The sequence below is a fragment of the Pseudophryne corroboree genome, chromosome 4 (assembly GCF_028390025.1).
Source record: "Pseudophryne corroboree isolate aPseCor3 chromosome 4, aPseCor3.hap2, whole genome shotgun sequence".
NCBI classification, from domain to species: domain Eukaryota; kingdom Metazoa; phylum Chordata; class Amphibia; order Anura; family Myobatrachidae; genus Pseudophryne; species Pseudophryne corroboree.
The window spans coordinates 196754398-196775369 of record NC_086447.1 but is presented as its reverse complement, the minus strand read 5'-3'; the positions used below and the strand labels follow the sequence as shown (position 1 = coordinate 196775369).

General features: G+C 44.1%; 1 protein-coding gene and 1 long non-coding RNA gene across 6 annotated transcripts in view; one reads left to right on the top strand and one right to left on the bottom strand.

The window, feature by feature from the left end:
* The window catches only part of PLEKHB2 (pleckstrin homology domain containing B2), a 153248-nt gene that overhangs the window by 6936 nt on the left and 125340 nt on the right, over positions 1 to 20972 (bottom strand). For all 5 annotated transcript variants that reach the window (XM_063919558.1, XM_063919557.1, XM_063919555.1 and 2 more), the window contains 4 exons: positions 20116 to 20218; positions 19660 to 19699; positions 18386 to 18448; positions 16805 to 16910 (listed from right to left, as the gene is read on the bottom strand). In XM_063919558.1, the coding sequence (XP_063775628.1) occupies positions 16805 to 16910; positions 18386 to 18448; positions 19660 to 19699; positions 20116 to 20218 (312 nt within the window). The remainder of the gene's footprint in view (positions 1 to 16804; positions 16911 to 18385; positions 18449 to 19659; positions 19700 to 20115; positions 20219 to 20972) is intronic.
* Positions 1 to 20972, top strand: part of LOC134911256 (uncharacterized) — a 115099-nt gene that overhangs the window by 5745 nt on the left and 88382 nt on the right. The window lies entirely within an intron of this gene.

Below are 20972 nucleotides of genomic sequence, written 5' to 3'. Positions count from 1 at the left end.
ATTTTCAGAGAAACTCTAAAAGCTCCCCGAGTGCCCTGTGTCTCGTCCGGGCACATTTCTAAAACTGAGTCTGGGGAGGGATATAGAAGGAGGAGCCAGGTCACGCCCCCTTTGAAAGTCTTAAAGTGCCCATGTCTCCTGCGGATCCCGTCTATACCCCATGGTCTTTTGAGAGTGTCCAACATCCTCTAGGACGAAATAGAAAATCCAATGCTGCATCTGCGGACGCAGTAAAAGATCATAAAAGCATGCATTGGCTTCTTTCTATTATAGACACCTTCTGCTGCTTTTGCATATTTTAGCACAGCAGATGCATACAATGACACAGTGCCTGTGCAATACCGTCCATCTGTGAATCAGCCCCCAAATCATATAAATAGTGGTGAGGCAAAGCTATGATAAATGACAGAGGTCTGCATCGTACTGCTTCTCACCTGCCATCTTCTGTTATTTTCAGATCATCAAATTCTGATATGCAATCTTCCCAATTCCCTTGTTTACTATCCTCACATCAAGACTATGCATGCAACAAAAATTACATTTAAACCCCTCTTCATTCAAGACCTATTTTTTTTGTTTTCCAATTAAATCAATATAACTAAAGCTTCATGTGTGTTCTTGCTGATAAAACTTGCTCCTCTCACTTACCTCATTAATAACCAAATGAGTGGTTTACTTCCTTTTTCCTGCAAATGTATACATATGACCAGGGATCTGTGGGGGCCCCTGGGTAACAAAGTTGTAGGGGCCCCTATCAATACTCTCAATTAGACATCATACCGAGGGGTGGGGTGGGTCGGCAACACTGGGAAGTACGGTACTGCCAGATTTATATATATATATATATATATATATATATATATATATATATAAAACGAGATTTATGGTAAGAACTTTCCATTGTTAAATCTCTTTCTGCGAGGTACACTGGGCTCCAAAGGGAATGACATTGGGGTGTAGTGTAGGATCTTGATCCGAGGCACCAACAGGCTCAAAGCTTTGACCTTCTTTCCAAGATGCATAGTGTCGCCTCCTCTATAACCCCGCCTCCGTGCACAGGAGCTCAGTTTTTGTTAACCAGTCCAATGCAGTAGCAGGTAAAAGAGACGACAATCGTTAGTAGCCACATACACCACACACTCACGACAGGAGAGGGTGTCAGCGGCTAATGCCATATCAACCCAAAGAAGCTAAGTGCATCAAGGTGGGCATCCTGTGGAGCCCAGTGTACCTCGCAGAAAGAGATTTAACAACGGTAAGTTCTTACCATAAATCTCGTTTTCTGTTGCGGGGTATATTGGGCTCCACAGGGGATAACATTGGGGATGTCCTAAAGCAGTTCCTTATGGGAGAGGACGCACTGTAGCGGGCACAAGAACCCGGCGTCTAAAGGAAGAATCCTGGGAGGCGGAAGTATCAAAGGCATAAAATCTTATGAACGTGTTCACTGAGGACCACGTAGCCACCTTGCACAATTGTTCAAGGGTCCCACCACGGTGGGCCGCCCAAGAAGGTCCAACCGACCGAGTAGAATGGGCATTTATGGTAGCAGGAGCTGGAAGGCCAGCCTGTACATAAGCATGTGCAATCACCATTCTAATCCATCTGGCTAGGGTCTGCTTGTGAGCAGGCCAGCCACGTTTGCGAAAACCAAACAGAACAAAGAGAGAATCTGACTTCCTGATGGAGGCAGTTCTCTTCACATAGATACGGAGAGCCCGTGCCACATCCAAAGACCGCTCTTTGGAAGAAAATTCAGGAGAGGCAAAGGCCGGAACCACAATCTCCTGATTAAGGTGGATAGAAGACACCACCTTAGGTAAATACCCAGGACGAGTTCTAAGAACCGGCCGATCACAGTGAAAAATCAGATACTGTATGGTGACCTACAAGATAAGCCACCCAAATCAGACACCCGTCTAGCAGAGCCAATAGCCAGCAGAAACAACACCTTAAGAGAAAGCCACTTAAGGTTTTCAGAATAATGAGGCTCAAATGGAGACCCTTGCAACGCCACCAGAACCACCTACAAATCCCAAGGAGCCACAGGCGGGACGTAAGGAGGTTGAATCCGCAACACACCCTTAGTAAATGTATTAACATCAGGTAAAGTTGCAATTTTCCTCTGGAACCAAACTGACAAGGCAGAAATATGAACCTTGATGGAGGCCAGACGAAGGCCCAAGTCCAGGCCTTGTTGTAGAAAGGCCAAAAGTTTGGCCGTATTAAATTTGTAAGCGTCATGATTGTTAGATGCGCACCAAGCAAAGTAAGTATTCCAGACACTATGATAAATCCGAGCAGAAGTCAGTTTCTGGGCCTTCAACATGGTTTGAATGACTGCCTCAGAAAATCCTTTGGCCCTGAAGACGGAAGCTTCAAGAGCCACGCCGTCAAAGCTAATCAGGATAAATCCTGATATACACAGGGGCCCTGAATGAGGAGATCCGGGCACTGCGGAAGTAGAAGGGGACGCTCTATCGAGAGACCCTGAAGGTCTGAGAACCAATGCCGTCTGGGCCACGCTGGAGCGATCAGAAATAGGATTCCTCCTTCTTGCTTGAACTTCCTTATTACTCTGAGCAGGAGTGACAACTGAGGGAACACATATGGCAGCCAAAAGTTCCATGGAATTGCCAGTGCGTCCATGAACGCTGCTTGAGGATCCCATGTCCTTGCTCCGAAGACTAGAACCTTATGATTGTGTCGAGATGCATCAGGTCAACATCTGGAAGGCCCCACTTGTCCACGAGGAGTTGAAACACTTCTGGATGGAGGCTCCACTCTCTAGCGTGTACGTCCTGATGACTGAGAAAGTCCGCTACTTAGTTTAGGGGCCCTGGATTGAACACTGCCGATATGGCTGGCAGATGGTGTTCCGCCCACTGAAGAATCCGTGATACTTCCCTCAATGCCATGCAGCTTCGAGTGCCGCCTTGATGATTGATGTACGCCACCGTGGTGGCGGTGTCTGACTGTACTTGAACAGGTCTGTTCTGTATTAAATGCTGGGCCAAGTTCAATGAGTTGAGCACCGCCCGCAATTCCAGACTGTTTATCGGGAGGAAAGACTCCTCCTTGGTCCACTGACCCTGATGAGAGTGTTGCTCCAGCACCGCGCCCCAACCTCTCAGACTGGCATCCGTTGTCAGAAGGACCCAGTTGGAGATCCAGAAGGGACGACCCTACTCAATCGTTGGTCCTGAAGCCACCAGCTCAGTGACAAATGGACCTCCGGAGACAAGGAGATCATTTGAGACCTGATCCGGTGAGGCGGGCCGTCCCACTTGGCAAGAATCAGTTTCTGCAGAGGGCAGGAATGGAATTGAGCATACTCCACCATGTTGAAAGCCGACACCATGAGATCTAGCACTTGTATTGCTGAATGTATCGACACTTGCGGATGAGATAGGAAGCATCGAATCCTGTCCTGAAGCTTCAGGACTTTCTCCTGAGACAAGAACAACCGCTGGTTGTGAGTGTCCAACAACACTCCCAGGTGCAACATGCTCTGAACAGGGACCAGGGAAGATTTCTTCCAGTTGATGAGCCCACCGTGGGCTTGCAGAAACTGGATAGTCAGATCCAGATGGCATAGGAGAATTTCTGGGGAATTTGCCAGGATCAACAAGTAGTCCAAGTACGGTAGGATCCTGACCCCTTGACGGCGGAGTACAGCCGTCATTACTGCCATGACCTTGGTGAAGACTCGCGGAGCTATGGTCAAACCAAAAGGTAACGCCCGAAATTGGTAATGGAGGTTGCCAACCGCAAACATCACGTACTGCTGATGCGACACTACAATGGGAATATGCAGGTAAGCATCCTGTATGTCCAGGGAGACCATATAATCCAAAGTCACAAGGCCAGAACAATAGAGCAAAGAGGTTCCATTTGAAACCTGGAGACCCTCACAAATTTGTTCAAGGACTTGAGGTTGAGAATGGGCCGGGATGACCCATTTGGTTTCGGGACTAGGAACAGCGGTGAATAGTACCCCTTGCCTCTCTGAGCCAGAGGCACCTGTACTACCACTACTGTGTCCAGGAGGGACTGTACCACAGAATGAAGAGTTTTTTGCCTTCACCTGTTCAGAAGGGACGTCTGTCAGGCAAAATCGATGAGGGGGATGATTCTTGAAGGATACGCGTAACCTCGAGTGACATCTTCCCGTACCCAGGCATCGGAAGTGGTCCTCAACCATTCCTGGGTATAACCTAGAAGTTGACCCCCCACCTTGGGCTCCCCCAGAGGGAGGCCCGCCCCGTCATGTGGCAGGCTTGTCAGTTTTGGAAGCAGGCTGATGGGCAGCCCAGGCCCGTTTGGGTTTGTGCTTATTGGGTATGGAAGTGCGAACCTGTTTCGAGTACGCCTGACCTTCTGCTTTCCCTGAAGGACGAAAGGAGCGAAATGGGGTACTCTTAGCCTTCGGCACCGAAGGAGCAGTACTAGGTAGACATGCTGTTTTAGCAGAAGCTGAGTCAGCCACTATCTTGTTGAGGTTTTCTCCAAAAAGAATGTCTCCCTTAAAAGGGAGTACCTCCAGGGTTTTCTTAGAGTCCAGATCCACAGACCAGGACCATAACCAGAGAATCCGGCGAGCCAAAATGGACGTAGTAGAAGCCTTTGCAACCAGAATACTGGCATCAGAAGCGGACTCCTTAATGTAATGAGAAGTTGTGACAATATAAGATAGACATTGTCTAGCATGATCAGAAGTGTTGGAAGGCAACTCCGCCTCCAGCTCCTGAGCCCACGTTTCAACAGCCTCTGCAGCCCATGTAGCTGCAATGGTGGGCCTATGCGCAGCACCAGTTAGGGTGTAAATTGCCTTTAAACATTCTTCCACGAGCTTATCCGTCGGTTCTTTCAGAGATGTGACGGTAGTTACCGGCAGAGCTGAAGATATCACCAGCCGCGTCACCTGCGAATCCACTGGTGTGGGGTGTTTCCCAATTTTTACTTAGCTTCGCTGTGAGTGGGTAGCGAGCCAGCATCTTCTTGTGAGGCGTGAATTTCTTTCCTGTATTTTCCCAGGACTCCTAACGTATGTCAACTAAATGGTCAGAATGAGGTAAAACTTGTTTAACCACTTTCTGACGTTTAAACCTGTCCGGTGTCTGTCTTAGGGGCAGCATCAGACTCCGGGTCATCAGTAATTTGAAGAATGGTTCAGGAACATCCACCTGTGAAACAGATTCCCCATCAGAAGCGTCGGGATCAGAATCTGTGGGGTCAGTATAAACACCATCCTCATCAGACGAGGAGTATGGTACGTTGGTGGATTGTGATGAAGTAATGGCCTTCTTAGAGGACCCCTTGGTCTTAGGCGGGCGAGGGTTAGACTTTTGAGTAGTCAGTGATAGGTTCAATTGCTATATCTGAGCAGACAGTTGATCTGCCCATGGCGGGTTAACCGCGGGGACCATAAGCGGTTATACCGGCACAGGAGATCCCATAGGGGGCGTTAGACTAGTTACCAGCATATTCAATAGCGTGGAGAAGGTAGCCCAAGGTGGGTTATTTTGAACCCCCGTTGTTACAGTCCCACTTCGGGGTAAGGATCCCCCAGAACCTGAACCCTCAGCTGCTATGTTTTCCTCAAATGTGTCTGCAGCGTCACCACCACGCAATGTGGGATCACCCCCGGCACCATTGCCCTTTGTAGCGGACATATCCGAAAGCTCAATGCAAGGCAACACAGTACAATGGCCATCATTCCGAGTTGATCGCTAGCTGCCGTTGTTCGCAGCGCAGCGATCAGGCTAAAAATCGGCACGTCTGCGCATGCGTATGGTGCGCAAGCGCTACGTACTTCCACAAAAGCCGATGCAGTTTTACACAAGCTCTAGCAACACTTTTCAGTCGCACTGCTGGCCGCAGAGTGATTGACAGGAAGTGGGTGTTTCTGGGTGGTAACTGACCGTTTTTGGGGAGTGTGTGAAAAAACGCAGGCGTGCCAGATAAAAACGCAGGAGTGGCTGGAAAAACGTAGGCGTGGCTGGCCGAACGCAGGGCGTGTTTGGGACGTCAAAACAGGAACTAAATAGTCTGAAGTGATCGCAAGCTAGGAGTAGGTCTCGAGCTACTCTTAAACTGCACAATTTTTTTTTGTAGCAGCGCTGCGATCCTTTCGTTCGTACTTCTGCTAAGCTAAGATACACTCCCAGAGGGCGGCGGCTTAGCATTTGCACTGCTGCTAAAAGCAGCTAGAGAGCGAACAACTCGGAAGTAGGGCCAATATTAGCAGCACAATACCTGACAAGAACCCCCTGTGTAGTCTATCAGCACAAACAGGGAATTCAAGAGGTATATCGTGACTAAAAATTAGTGATGTGCACCGGAAATTTTTCGGGTTTTGTGTTTTGGTTTTGGGTTCGGTTCCGCGGCCGTGTTTTGGGTTCGAACGCGTTTTGGCAAAACCTCACCAAATTTTTTATGTCGGATTCGGTTGTGTTTTGGATTCGGGTGTTTTTTTCAAAAAACCCTATAAAACAGCTTAAATCATAGAATATGGGGGTCATTTTGATCCCATAGTATTATTAACCTCAATAACAATAATTTCCACTCATTTCCAGTCTATTCTGAACACCTCACAATATTATTTTTAGTCCTAAAATTTGCACCGAGGTCGCTGGATGGCTAAGCTAAGCGACACAAGTGGCCGACACAAACACCTGGCCCATCTAGAAGTGGCACTGCAGTGTCACGCAGGATGGCCCTTCCAAAAAATACTCCCCAAACAGCACATGACGCAAAGAAAAAAAGAGGCGCAATGAGGTAGCTGTGTGACTAAGCTCAGCGACCCAAGTGGCCGACACAAACACCTGGCTTATCTAGGAGTGGCACTGCAGTGTCAGGCAGGAAGGCCCTTCCAAAAAATACTCCCCAAACAGCACATGATGCAAAGAAAAAAAGAGGCGCAATGAGGTAGCTGTGTGACTAAGCTCAGCGACCCAAGTGGCCGACACAAACACCTGGCCCATCTAGGAGTGGCACTGCAGTGTCAGACAGGATGGCCATTCAAAAAAATACTCCCCAAACAGCACATGACGCAAAGAAAAAAAGAGGCGCAATGAGGTAGCTGTGTGACGACTAAGCTAAGCGACCCTAGTGGCCGACACAAACACCTGGCCCATCTAGGAGTGGCACTGCAGTGTCACGCAGGATGGCCCTTCAAAAAAATACTCCCCAAACAGCACATGACGCAAAGAAAAAAAGAGGCGCAATGAGGTAGCTGTGTGACTAAGCTCAGCGACCCAAGTGGCCGACACAAACACCTGGCCCATCTAGGAGTGGCACTGCAGTGTCAGACAGGATGGCCCTTCAAAAAAATACTCCCCAAACAGCACATGACGCAAAGAAAAAAAGAGGCGCACTTGCAGGGGGCGTGCAAATGGTGTAAGGCGCAAGCTCTTCCCGTCCAGTGTTGGGAAGGTCAGGCATCGCAACCGACACAATTGGACTCTCCTTGGGGATTTGTGATTTCGAAGAACGCACAGTTCTTTGCTGTGCTTTTGCCAGCTTAAGTTTTCTTTTTTCTAGCGAGAGGATGAGTGCTTCCATCCTCATGTGAAGCTGAACCACTAGCCATGAACATAGGCCAGGGCCTCAGCCGTTCCTTGCCACTCCGTGTCGTAAATGGCATATTGGCAAGTTTACGCTTCTCCTCAGACGCTTTTAATTTTGATTTTTGGGTCATTTTACTGATCTTTTGTGTTTTGGATTTTACATGCTCTGTACTATGACATTGGGCATCGGCCTTGGCAGACGACGTTGATGGCATTTCATCGTCTCGGCCATGACTAGTGGCAGCAGCTTCAGCACAAGGTGGAAGTGGATCTTGATCTTTCCCTATTTTTTTCACCTCCACATTTTTGTTCTCCATATTTTAATGCGCACAACTAAAAGCCACCACAGGTATACAATGTAGATGGATGGATAGTATAGTATTATATTACTTATGGATGACGAGTGCACTGACGACACAGAGGTAGGTACAGCCGTGGCCTACCGTACTGCTTATATATATAATGTACTGTATAACGGACCTGGTGGACACTGTCAGCAGACTGCTAAACTAGTATGAAGAAAAAAAACCCACCACAGGTATACAATGTAGATGGATGGATGGATAGTATAGTATTATATTACTTATGGACGATGAGTGCACTGACGACACAGAGGTAGGTACAGCCGTGGCCTACCGTACTGCTTATATATATAATATACTGTATATAACGGACCTGGTGGACACTGTCAGCAGACTGCTAAACTAGTATGAAGAAAAAAAAAACCACCACAGGTATACAATGTAGATGGATGGATAGTATAGTATTATATTACTTATGGACGACGAGTGCACTGACGACACAGAGGTAGGTACAGCCGTGGCCTACCGTACTGCTTATATATATAATATACTGTATATAACGGACCTGGTGGACACTGTCAGCAGACTGCTAAACTAGTATGAAGAAGAAAAAAATCACCACAGGTATACAATGTAGATAGATGGATAGTATAGTATTATATTACTTATGGACGACGAGTGCACTGACGACACAGAGGTAGGTACAGCCGTGGCCTACCGTACTGCTTATATATATAATATACTGTATAACGGACCTGGTGGACACTGTCAGCAGACTGCTAAACTAGTATGAAGGGAAAAAAAAACACCACAGGTATACAATGTAGATGGATGGATAGTATAGTATTATATTACTTATGGACGACGAGTGCACTGACGACACAGAGGTAGGTACAGCCGTGGCCTACCGTACTGCTTATATATATATAATATACTGTATATAACGGACCTGGTGGACACTGTCAGCAGACTGCTAAACTAGTATGAAGAAAAAAAAAACCACCACAGGTATACAATGTAGATGGATGGATAGTATAGTATTATATTACTTATGGACGACGAGTGCACTGACGACACAGAGGTAGGTACAGCCGTGGCCTACCGTACTGCTTATATATATAATATACTGTATATAACGGACCTGGTGGACACTGTCAGCAGACTGCTAAACTAGTATGAAGAAAAAAAAAACCACCACAGGTATACAATGTAGATGGATGGATAGTATAGTATTATATTACTTATGGACGACGAGTGCACTGACGACACAGAGGTAGGTACAGCCGTGGCCTACCGTACTGCTTATATATATAATATACTGTATATAACGGACCTGGTGGACACTGTCAGCAGACTGCTAAACTAGTATTAAGAAAAAAAAAACCACCACAGGTATACAATGTAGATGGATGGATAGTATAGTATTATATTACATATGGACGACGAGTGCACTGACGACACAGAGGTAGGTACAGCCGTGGCCTACCGTACTGCTATATATATATATATATATATATAGATATACCAAAAGACGGCACTCACTGGTCTCACACAGAATTAATAGACAGCGTCCTCTTGTCAACGTTTCGAGTTTATTTCAACCCGTCATCAGGATACACATAACAAATAACAAATGACACAAACATACCTTATATACCCCTCCATGCTGCCAAACGAGTGCGCGCCAAAATAAGCTTCCAGCTGCATAATCAGTGTGATTAACACAGTCAGTGTGTTCACACTCCTCACGGAAGTCCACATGCGGGAAAAGATCGCGTCCGGTTGCCTTGGCAACCTATAACAACACACGGGCCATCAAGTATGACTCACACCAATAGCGGTGCAGGTCATGATGCATTTCAACGGGGGACCAATCAGTGGACACATCACCTCCCTCACACTAAACTCACTGGCCTCCGCAACTGTTCCCATAGTAACCAAACAGAAGCTGGTTATAAGCGCTAAGCAGTGCATACGGTGTCCGTAATCACCCGTTTGGCAACATAGATTAACAATACCACCAACATATCTATAAAAATCAACAAACACAATAATATATAATCATAATTACCAACACAGAATAAAGTGCACAGTGCATAAAGAACAGTCATAAAAGACCCTCAAGTACAATTTATAAAGGCATCCCATAGCGTCACTGCAATCAAATATATCTACAATTATCAAAATAATACCAGATCTCGCATAAATCAAAGTATCAAGTTCAGATCATAGCATAAGGTCACTGACATTACCAATACATATTGTAGGTAAGATGATCATTAAGACCTCTGGGTTTCACAGTATCTAATACCTGTATCCATTTAGTTTCAATCTGTAAAAGCCTCTTATGCCGATCACCACCCCTCGGGCTCTCTGGTACATGATCAATAATAATATACTTAAGGCTTGCAAGCGAATGATTATTCTCAACAAAGTGTCTTGCCACCGGTTGTTCAGATGGCTTACCATTCAATGCCGCCCTAATTGACGACCTATGCAGGGTCATCCGCTCTCTAAAGGTACGTATGGTTTTACCTATATAGCAGGAACCACAGGGACACTTAATCATGTATATCCCGAAACTCGTTGTACACGTGACTGCTGATTTGATCATATATTTTTTGCCACTATGTGGGTGGTAGAAATGTTTACTCGCGATCATAAAACGACATGTTGTACACCCAGAGCACTTATAACAACCCCCACTCTTAGTCTGTACTCGAGGGTCATAATGCATCTGCTCAGTAATATCTGGGTGTACCACCCAGTCACGAATATTCTTACCCCTCTTAAGGCATGACATCACCTGCAAAGGTCTAAACACTTTAGCATCTCTGTCACCCTGTACTATAGGCCACAGGGTCCTAACTGATCTCTCTACAATAGAATGTGAGGTATTAAACCTCCTCACCCAATGTAATTTGTTCAAATTCTGTTTTTTATCTGTTTGATTCAAAAGAGACTCTCTAGTAAGCAGATCTACTTTGTTCCTAGTCTCAGAGAGCACATTACTGGGGTAGCCACGTTCAATAAATGTATCTGTCATCCTCTCAAGATCACGTGATAACATCTGCTCATCACTAGTAATCCTCTTTACTCGCAATAATTGTGAGAAGGGCAAGCTCTTTTTCATGGCAACTGGGTGGTGGCTATTAAAGGCTAACAGCGTATTTCTATCTGTAGGTTTGGAAAAGATTGAGGTGGTAAGTATCCCTTCCTCAACTGTAATATTTACATCCAAATACGAGATATTATCCAAGCTACAGGTATAGGTATACTTAATAGGACAATCACGATTGTTAAGAGTGTCAACCAATTCTACAAAACTACCATGATCACCTCTCCAGAATAGTATAATATCGTCAATATACCTATAATAAAACAGAATTCTGTCCCTAACATCTCTATTGAAGAAACATTCTTTTTCTATTTTAAACATATATGCATTCGCATAGGCTGGTGCGACATGAGAACCCATCGCACAGCCTTTGCGTTGTAAATAGTATCCACCATTATGGTAAAAATAATTATTGTGTAACACAAAATCAAGAAGAGAAATCAAGAACTCCAAATCAGGACCATTATATTTAGCATCACCACTTAATAGTTCCCTGACTGATTGGATACCATCATCATGCGGAATGTTAGTATATAAGCTGGTAATATCAAGCGTGCACAACCATGTATTTTCAGGTATGTTTCCAAGTTCCTTAAGTTTAACCAGCAGAGATGTAGTGTCCTTAAGGTAAGTACACTGAGATTGTACAACTGGCTGAATATAATAATCCAAATATTCAGAGATCCTACTGCACAGTGATTCCCTTGCAGAAATTATAGGGCGGCCAGGTGGCCTATCCAGATTCTTATGGATCTTGGGCAGACTATACAAAAGTGGTACTCTGGGACAATCCACTTTAAGAAAAAGGGAGGTGTCCTCATCAATGACTGCATTCTTCACTGCCTCATCTGATAAAGTGTCCAGTGCCAATTTATAATCACTAGTGGGGTCACACATCAATTTCTGGTAAGTACTTATATCCGATAACTGCCTATCAATCTCATCGCAGTAATCGGTTATATTTTGAACTACTATTCCTCCACCTTTATCGGCAGCACGGAATACCACGTCCTTGTAGTTGACGTGGTATTCCGTGCTGCCGATAAAGGTGGAGGAATAGTAGTTCAAAATATAACCGATTACTGCGATGAGATTGATAGGCAGTTATCGGATATAAGTACTTACCAGAAATTGATGTGTGACCCCACTAGTGATTATAAATTGGCACTGGACACTTTATTAGATGAGGCAGTGAAGAATGCAGTCATTGATGAGGACACCTCCCTTTTTCTTAAAGTGGATTGTCCCAGAGTACCACTTTTGTATAGTCTGCCCAAGATCCATAAGAATCTGGATAGGCCACCTGGCCGCCCTATAATTTCTGCAAGGGAATCACTGTGCAGTAGGATCTCTGAATATTTGGATTATTATATTCAGCCAGTTGTACAATCTCAGTGTACTTACCTTAAGGACACTACATCTCTGCTGGTTAAACTTAAGGAACTTGGAAACATACCTGATAATACATGGTTGTGCACGCTTGATATTACCAGCTTATATACTAACATTCCGCATGATGATGGTATCCAATCAGTCAGGGAACTATTAAGTGGTGATGCTAAATATAATGGTCCTGATTTGGAGTTCTTGATTTCTCTTCTTGATTTTGTTTTACACAATAATTATTTTTACCATAATGGTGGATACTATTTACAACGCAAAGGCTGTGCGATGGGTTCTCATGTCGCACCAGCCTATGCGAATGCATATATGTTTAAAATAGAAAAAGAATGTTTCTTCAATAGAGATGTTAGGGACAGAATTCTGTTTTATTATAGGTATATTGACGATATTATACTATTCTGGAGAGGTGATCATGGTAGTTTTGTAGAATTGGTTGACACTCTTAACAATCGTGATTGTCCTATTAAGTATACCTGTACCTGTAGCTTGGATAATATCTCGTATTTGGATGTAAATATTACAGTTGAGGAAGGGATACTTACCACCTCAATCTTTTCCAAACCTACAGATAGAAATACGCTGTTAGCCTTTAATAGCCACCACCCAGTTGCCATGAAAAAGAGCTTGCCCTTCTCACAATTATTGCGAGTAAAGAGGATTACTAGTGATGAGCAGATGTTATCACGTGATCTTGAGAGGATGACAGATAAATTTATTGAACGTGGCTACCCCAGTAATGTGCTCTCTGAGACTAGGAACAAAGTAGATCTGCTTACTAGAGAGTCTCTTTTGAATCAAACAGATAAAAAACAGAATTTGAACAAATTACATTGGGTGAGGAGGTTTAATACCTCACATTCTATTGTAGAGAGATCAGTTAGGACCCTGTGGCCTATAGTACAGGGTGACAGAGATGCTAAAGTGTTTAGACCTTTGCAGGTGATGTCATGCCTTAAGAGGGGTAAGAATATTCGTGACTGGGTGGTACACCCAGATATTACTGAGCAGATGCATTATGACCCTCGAGTACAGACTAAGAGTGGGGGTTGTTATAAATGCTCTGGGTGTACAACATGTCGTTTTATGATCGCGAGTAAACATTTCTACCACCCACATAGTGGCAAAAAATATATGATCAAATCAGCAGTCACGTGTACAACGAGTTTCGTGATATACATGATTAAGTGTCCCTGTGGTTCCTGCTATATAGGTAAAACCATACGTACCTTTAGAGAGCGGATGACCCTGCATAGGTCGTCAATTAGGGCGGCATTGAATGGTAAGCCATCTGAACAACCGGTGGCAAGACACTTTGTTGAGAATAATCATTCGCTTGCAAGCCTTAAGTATATTATTATTGATCATGTACCAGAGAGCCCGAGGGGTGGTGATCGGCATAAGAGGCTTTTACAGATTGAAACTAAATGGATACAGGTATTAGATACTGTGAAACCCAGAGGTCTTAATGATCATCTTACCTACAATATGTATTGGTAATATCAGTGACCTTATGCTATGATCTGAACTTGATACTTTGATTTATGCGAGATCTGGTATTATTTTGATAATTGTAGATATATTTGATTGCAGTGACGCTATGGGATGCCTTTATAAATTGTACTTGAGGGTCTTTTATGACTGTTCTTTATGCACTGTGCACTTTATTCTGTGTTGGTAATTATGATTATATATTATTGTGTTTGTTGATTTTTATAGATATGTTGGTGGTATTGTTAATCTATGTTGCCAAACGGGTGATTACGGACACCGTATGCACTGCTTAGCGCTTATAACCAGCTTCTGTTTGGTTACTATGGGAACAGTTGCGGAGGCCAGTGAGTTTAGTGTGAGGGAGGTGATGTGTCCACTGATTGGTCCCCCGTTGAAATGCATCATGACCTGCACCGCTATTGGTGTGAGTCATACTTGATGGCCCGTGTGTTGTTATAGGTTGCCAAGGCAACCGGACGCGATCTTTTCCCGCATGTGGACTTCCGTGAGGAGTGTGAACACACTGACTGTGTTAATCACACTGATTATGCAGCTGGGAGCTTATTTTGGCGCGCACTCGTTTGGCAGCATGGAGGGGTATATAAGGTATGTTTGTGTCATTTGTTATTTGTTATGTGTATCCTGATGACGGGTTGAAATAAACTCGAAACGTTGACAAGAGGACGCTGTCTATTAATTCTGTGTGAGACCAGTGAGTGCCGTCTTTTGGTATATCTGCATGCTTTCTGCCGACGCAGCACCTTGGCAAGGTACATTTTGGGACAGAAGTGAGTGCCGACCATTTGGAAATTATATATATATATATATATATATATATAATATACTGTATAATAATAACGGACCTGGTGGACACTGTCAGCAGACTGCTAAACTAGTATGAAGGAAAAAAAAGCCACCACAGGAGTGTTTTTCAGGCAGACAAACGTATACTGGACTGGTGGTCACTGTCAGCAAAACTGTGCACTGTACTCCTGCTATAACTGCTCCCCAGTCCCCACAATTAGGCAGTGTGAGCAGTGCACTCAGCACAGATATATCATGCAGCAGTGCAGCACACTGAGCACAGATATGGTGGAGCGTTTTTTTCAGGCAGAGAAACAAAGGAATAAACTCACTGGTGGTAAACCCTGCACTGTACTCCCTAACAGCTGCTCCCCGTCCCCAATCCTCCCCACAATTATAAGTCACTCAGTTTACTCTTTTTCTTTTCTAATATAACGGAGAGGACGCCAGCCACGTCCTCTCCCTATCAATCTCAATGCACGTGTGAAAATGGCGGCGACGTGCGGCTCCTTATATAGAATCCGAATCTTGCGAGAATCCGACAGCGGGATGATGACGTTCGGGCGTGCTCGGGTTAACCGAGCAAGGCGGGAGGATCCGAGTCGCTCGGACCCGTGTAAAAAAAGGTGAAGTTCGGACGGGTTCGGATCCCGAGGATCCGAACCCGCTCATCACTACTAAAAATCACAGAGAAAAATACACACTGTGTATATCCTGTGAACTCCCTATATTAAATGATAAACCTGACGCGCTTAGCCCCCTTAGGTTATAGAATATAGGGATAGGGGTCACACAGCAGATATATGCACACACACATACAGTCACAATGTACAATGCAGAAATTATGACATGCAATAAAACTGCACTGGACTAGCAATACAAAGTAATACTCAGTATAGCTATATAATTAGTAGATATATCAATGCACAGTAAAGACTGGATGTATATCAGAGGGTAATTGTATTATATAACCCTGACCAAATGCACTGTTTCTTAACTAACACTGTCAATAGACATGTATAATACTTAAGTATCTTGTAAAATGCACAGCGCTGACGTGCAGGCGGCTTTACAAAGGAGGTTTTGCCCAAACAGTCCCAGGAACAGTGCTGCTCTGTGTAGTGGCACCCAAACACTGACTGGGAGTGAGGGAGAGTGATATATGCAGCTCCAGGGCGGGAACATTACTGTAAATGGTGTCCTGGGGCTGGGGGAAGGGCTACAGGTCCAAGCCTTATCCCCCTGCTGGACCTCACCACTGTCACTATGGGCTGTAATAAAAATGTTTTTTATGAGGTCAAAACTGACCTGTGTCCTTGCCCTGGTGGTTTAGTGGAGTCCCTGCTCGACCACAGTGTCCTCCCACCGGCCGCGCCGGATCATGATTTCAGCGGGACTCACCTAGAGGACCCACTTACCTCCTCCATAAGTGCGGCCACGCAATCCAGGAGAACTTCGCCGAGTGTGTGACTAACAGTGAGCAAATCGGAGCCTCCACTGTAAGTACCCGGCAACCAGGGAACGGGAGTATACAGCGCCGCTGGGGGAGGTGATGGAGCTGCAGCAGGAGATGTCAGACTGACACTGCTGCAGCCCTTGAAGTCTTCTATCTTTGCTTAGAAAAGCTCTCTCAGGGCTGCTGGAGCAGCCCACCTTTTGTATGCCTGCTTACTGCATGTCACCAACTACAAAACTGAGCTCCTGTGCACGGAGGCGGGGTTATAGAGGAGGCGGCGCTAAGCATCTTGGGAAGAAGGTCAAAGCTTTGAACCTGTTGGTGCCTCGGATCAAGATCCTACTCTACACCCCAATGTCATTCCCTGTGGAGCCCAGTGTACCCCGCAGCAACAAAAAATATATATTTTTATATATATATATATATATATATATATATACTGTAGATAGAGAGGCGGCCTTAAGCAAACTGATTTAAATTTGGTCAGAATTTCTCCTCTCCCTCCTCCTGCGTGAACATGCACAGCAGCGATCAGGTCTGAATTAGCATCATAGACTTCTAAACTACAGAATCAGAGACTCAGAGAACATACATATTTGCTCATCTATTTACAGTGATAATGATAGTGATATACAGTATGCTACATTATTTCACTCACCTTGTTGCGGGTATGGGTAAGAGGAATATGTCTGTCCATCTCTAGTATAGATAACCTGTGATCCCTGAGCTGGATAAGCACCAGGGTATTGGTCATATCCATATGGCTGGTAATAACATTAAAATGATTAGAATCTTTGCATATAAATTCATAAATGTTAACTCAAAATACAGTAAACAAACTTAATTTAGCTGAATGCTACTTTATAGTCAGAGAACTTTACCTACTGCATATTATACAATGTATTATTTTACTGTTTGTATTCAGTTATTGCTTTCTCTACCATACGGCTTCAGACACTTAGTAAGCACTTCCTACTTGCTTTATTGTTAAACATAAAAGTCCATTTGAACAAAATTGTAATCTGACACACTGCATGTGTGTATGGGATGGTCAATAGCTGCTCAGCCAATAACCAACAGCCGACATGGGAAAAGGCCTGTTATTGGCTACACTTGTCCTAGTGAACCAGACTACAGATGGGTACACACTGAGTGATATGTTGTCTGATCCAGCAGATCAGACCAACATATCACTCAATTTGGTGCATTTCGGGTAGTGTGTATGCCCGATATTCGGATGGCAACGTCATCAGATTTGATGTGCTAGCGACACCATGTATACTGATTTATTAACATCGCTCAATGGCCCTCATTCCGAGTTGATCGGTCGCAAGGCGATTTTAGCAGAGTTACACACGCTAAGCCGCCGCCTACTGGGAGTGAATCTTAGCTTCTTAAAATTGCGAACGATGTATTCGCAATATTGCGATAACAAACTTCTTAGCAGTTTCAGAGTAGCTCGAGACTTACTCGGCATCTGCGATCAGTTCAGTGCTTGTCGTTCCTGGTTTGACGTCACAAACACACCCAGCGTTCGCCAAGACACTCCCCCGTTTCTCCGGCCACTCCTGCGTTTTTTCCGGAAACGGTAGCGTTTTCATCCACACGCCCCTAAAACGCAGTGTTTCCGCCCAGTAACACCCATTTCCTGTCAATCACACTACGATCGCCGGCGCGATGAAAAAGCCGTGAGTAAAAATACTATCTTCATTGTAAAATTACTTGGCGCAGTCGCAGTGCGAATATTGCGCATGCGTACTAAGCGAATTTTCACTGCGATGCGATGAAAAATACCGAGCGAACGACTCGGAATGAGGGCCAATGTGCACCCAGTCTGATTTTATAGCACACACAGTGGAAGTAAGCACAGGCTACAGTGAGTTTTCAGCCAGATCTCCGCACATAGCCAACAGAACAGAATAGGACCTCCATTTATCAAGCCTTGGAGAGTGATAAATAGCACAGTGATAAAGTACCAACCAATCAGCTCCTAACCTCCAAGTCACAGGCTCTGTTTAAAAAATGACAGGAGCTGGTTGGCTGGTTCTTTATCACCGTGCTATTTATCAATTTCCAAGGCTTGATAAATAAGGGTCTTAGTTTAACTATTTAACTTATTTCCAGTTTATTGATCATGTCCAACAGCATAAAAGTCTCCCCCTCAGGAGGTAATCTGTGATATTACGGATGACAAGCAGTCATGAAAAGGGAACCTACAATGAGAAGCTTTGTCACTTACTGGAGGTGCATCATACTGCGCATAGGGAGGAGCAGGACCAAGTATGGCTTCATCATACAGAATCTGATAAAAAATACAAGAAGCACACTTATCATTACAAGTATTATTCATTACTAGATGACTGCTGAATACTATAGGTTGTGACTCATCAGTACCATTGAATCTACCATTAGTCTCATAACAGCTTATTCTGAGTCTCACGCAAATGCCGATGTTGATAAAGTTGAGTGACTCTTTGCTACTGCGCAAGCACAAAAATACCTAAAAACGTGTATGGTGTATGCATTACATGGAGTGTACGCACAAAGGTGCGGTTGTGATTGATACATACACTATCAGAGATGTCTTGGAATAATGCTGTGTGGTCCTGGGTGGTGGCTGGGAGGTGGCTAAACAGAAGCATGGAGATGGCACATCTTATGAGCGTGTTATGGGACTGTCCCTGAAGTGTTTGTATACTCAGACGGTCACTTAGGCCCTGTGCAGGTCATACTCTTATGTTACAGCTGTCCCTGCCATAGAGCTGGTGCAAATTCACAATGGTGGCATCTAAAGACACACCAGACAATATTACAGCATGTATGGATGTACACCAGGGAAGGACACTATAGAGGCGTTTGCATAAAGTCCCAGATATGGGACCACCAACAGATGCAGAAGCAGCCGCCTCTGAATCAGCCTGATTATGTGGGAATGTTCATAAAAGTGGCTTGGATGGAGTCTGTAAGACCTCCCCGAAATTCTGACGTCTACCAGATATTCCAAGGGAGAAGGAAAGTATGCAATGAATCCCTTAATGTGTTAGCCATTATAGCAAAAACAATAAATTTTTCAGAAAAAAAACTTGTTTCAAAACGGGCTTAAGAGGGAATTCAATTAGCCCCAATATTTTACCAGCTGTGAAAAAGGGTGGTAGCCTAGCGCCCGGGCTATTCAATTAGAGCTCTTTTTTCTTGCCCATTAAATTAACTGCTAATGGGCATTGGCCCATATAATCCAGAATAAATTCTTGGACCTATGCATGGTCATGGCACCCGAAAACATCCTATTTATCAGGGATTTCTTTTTAAGACTGCTTAGGACCCGCCAAAAAACCTTTAACTGCAGCCTTTGGGGGTTCCTTCGGGGCTAAATAAATAGGCCTGCTGCTTCAATTAGTCCATGGTAAATTGTGTGTATGTGTGTGTGTGTGTGTGTGTGTGTGTGTGTGTGTGTGTGTGTGTGTCTGTGTGTGTGTGTGTGTGTGTGTGTGTGTGTTTGCAAACATTACATACCGGTTTAGTTGTGGCATCCTGAATAGCTAGCTCCCAGGCTCTGTAAAATAGATGTTACATTTGGTTCAACAAGCAATTCAAGAAAAAATAAATGTAAAATGGAGTCGTTGTTCTGGTATCTAGTAGGGGCATAATGGTAGATACTAATTGCCAGCTATATAGCCTCTTTTTATTAAATAAAAATATATTTCATTGGTACTTGTTAAGTACAGTACACCTGCTAGTTAATGCACATATCTAATCAATCAATTAATCAATCAATCATATCGTCCCATATATCTCTGTCCTTGCATCATACTTGTCTACTCTCCTGGATTCTCCGGGAGGCACCTGGCTTTTCAGGTAGTCTTCCACACCCCCGGAAGAGTGGGCAACCCTCCCGCATTTTGCCCACTTCTGCATTCTGCCCACACATTATAGGAGATATTATATCCTTTTGAAGGAATATATACATACAGGCAGTCATCCACACTTTCTGCAATGAGGTTTATGACTTTTCCTTCATGGCAAATAATCTGTAGGCAGCATTCCTTCCCTTTTCCTTCTGGCAAATGTACATCTATATCACAAAATAAAAAAATATAAACAAAGTAAAACATAAATATGTATATACTGCTATGAATAAATGTATTTTCATACACATACATTGGGATTTATTATCAAGGAAGTATATAAATATATACTGTATATATTATAGATAGATAGATAGATAGATAGATAGATAGATAGATAGATAGATAGATAGATAGATAGATAGTATTTTTTAGATATATAAAACTATTGTCACAAACATTGGTGAACATTTTACATAGACTTTACTGCATTTGGGTCACCGGAAAAATGGCTGCCATGTGTATACATTTTTAGGAATTTCCCCTAAGCACAATGAACAAAACGGGAATTCTATTAAAATTCCACACTTTAAACTGGGCATACACTATACAATTATCTGTCAGATAATCTACCAGATGCTCCCAAACACTGGAAAATAGACAAAAACTGTCATTGATACAAATTGGTTAAATCACGGACAGTTTTTGTCCATTTTCCAGTGTTTGGGAGCAAATGGTCTATTGTTATTTGCACTCATCTATTATCTGATTTTCATTCCAACCAGCCAGATGTGGCAGATTATCTGACAGATAATTGTATAATGTATGCCCAGCTTTAGAATTATACTTATGGGCCCTACACACCCGGCAATGTGCCGCCAAAATGCCCTACGGCCGATACAGCTGACGGGCGACCCGGCGGGGAGGGGGGGGTTTGGCGGAGTGACAGGGAGAGTGACGTTTCTTCACTCCCCCCATCAC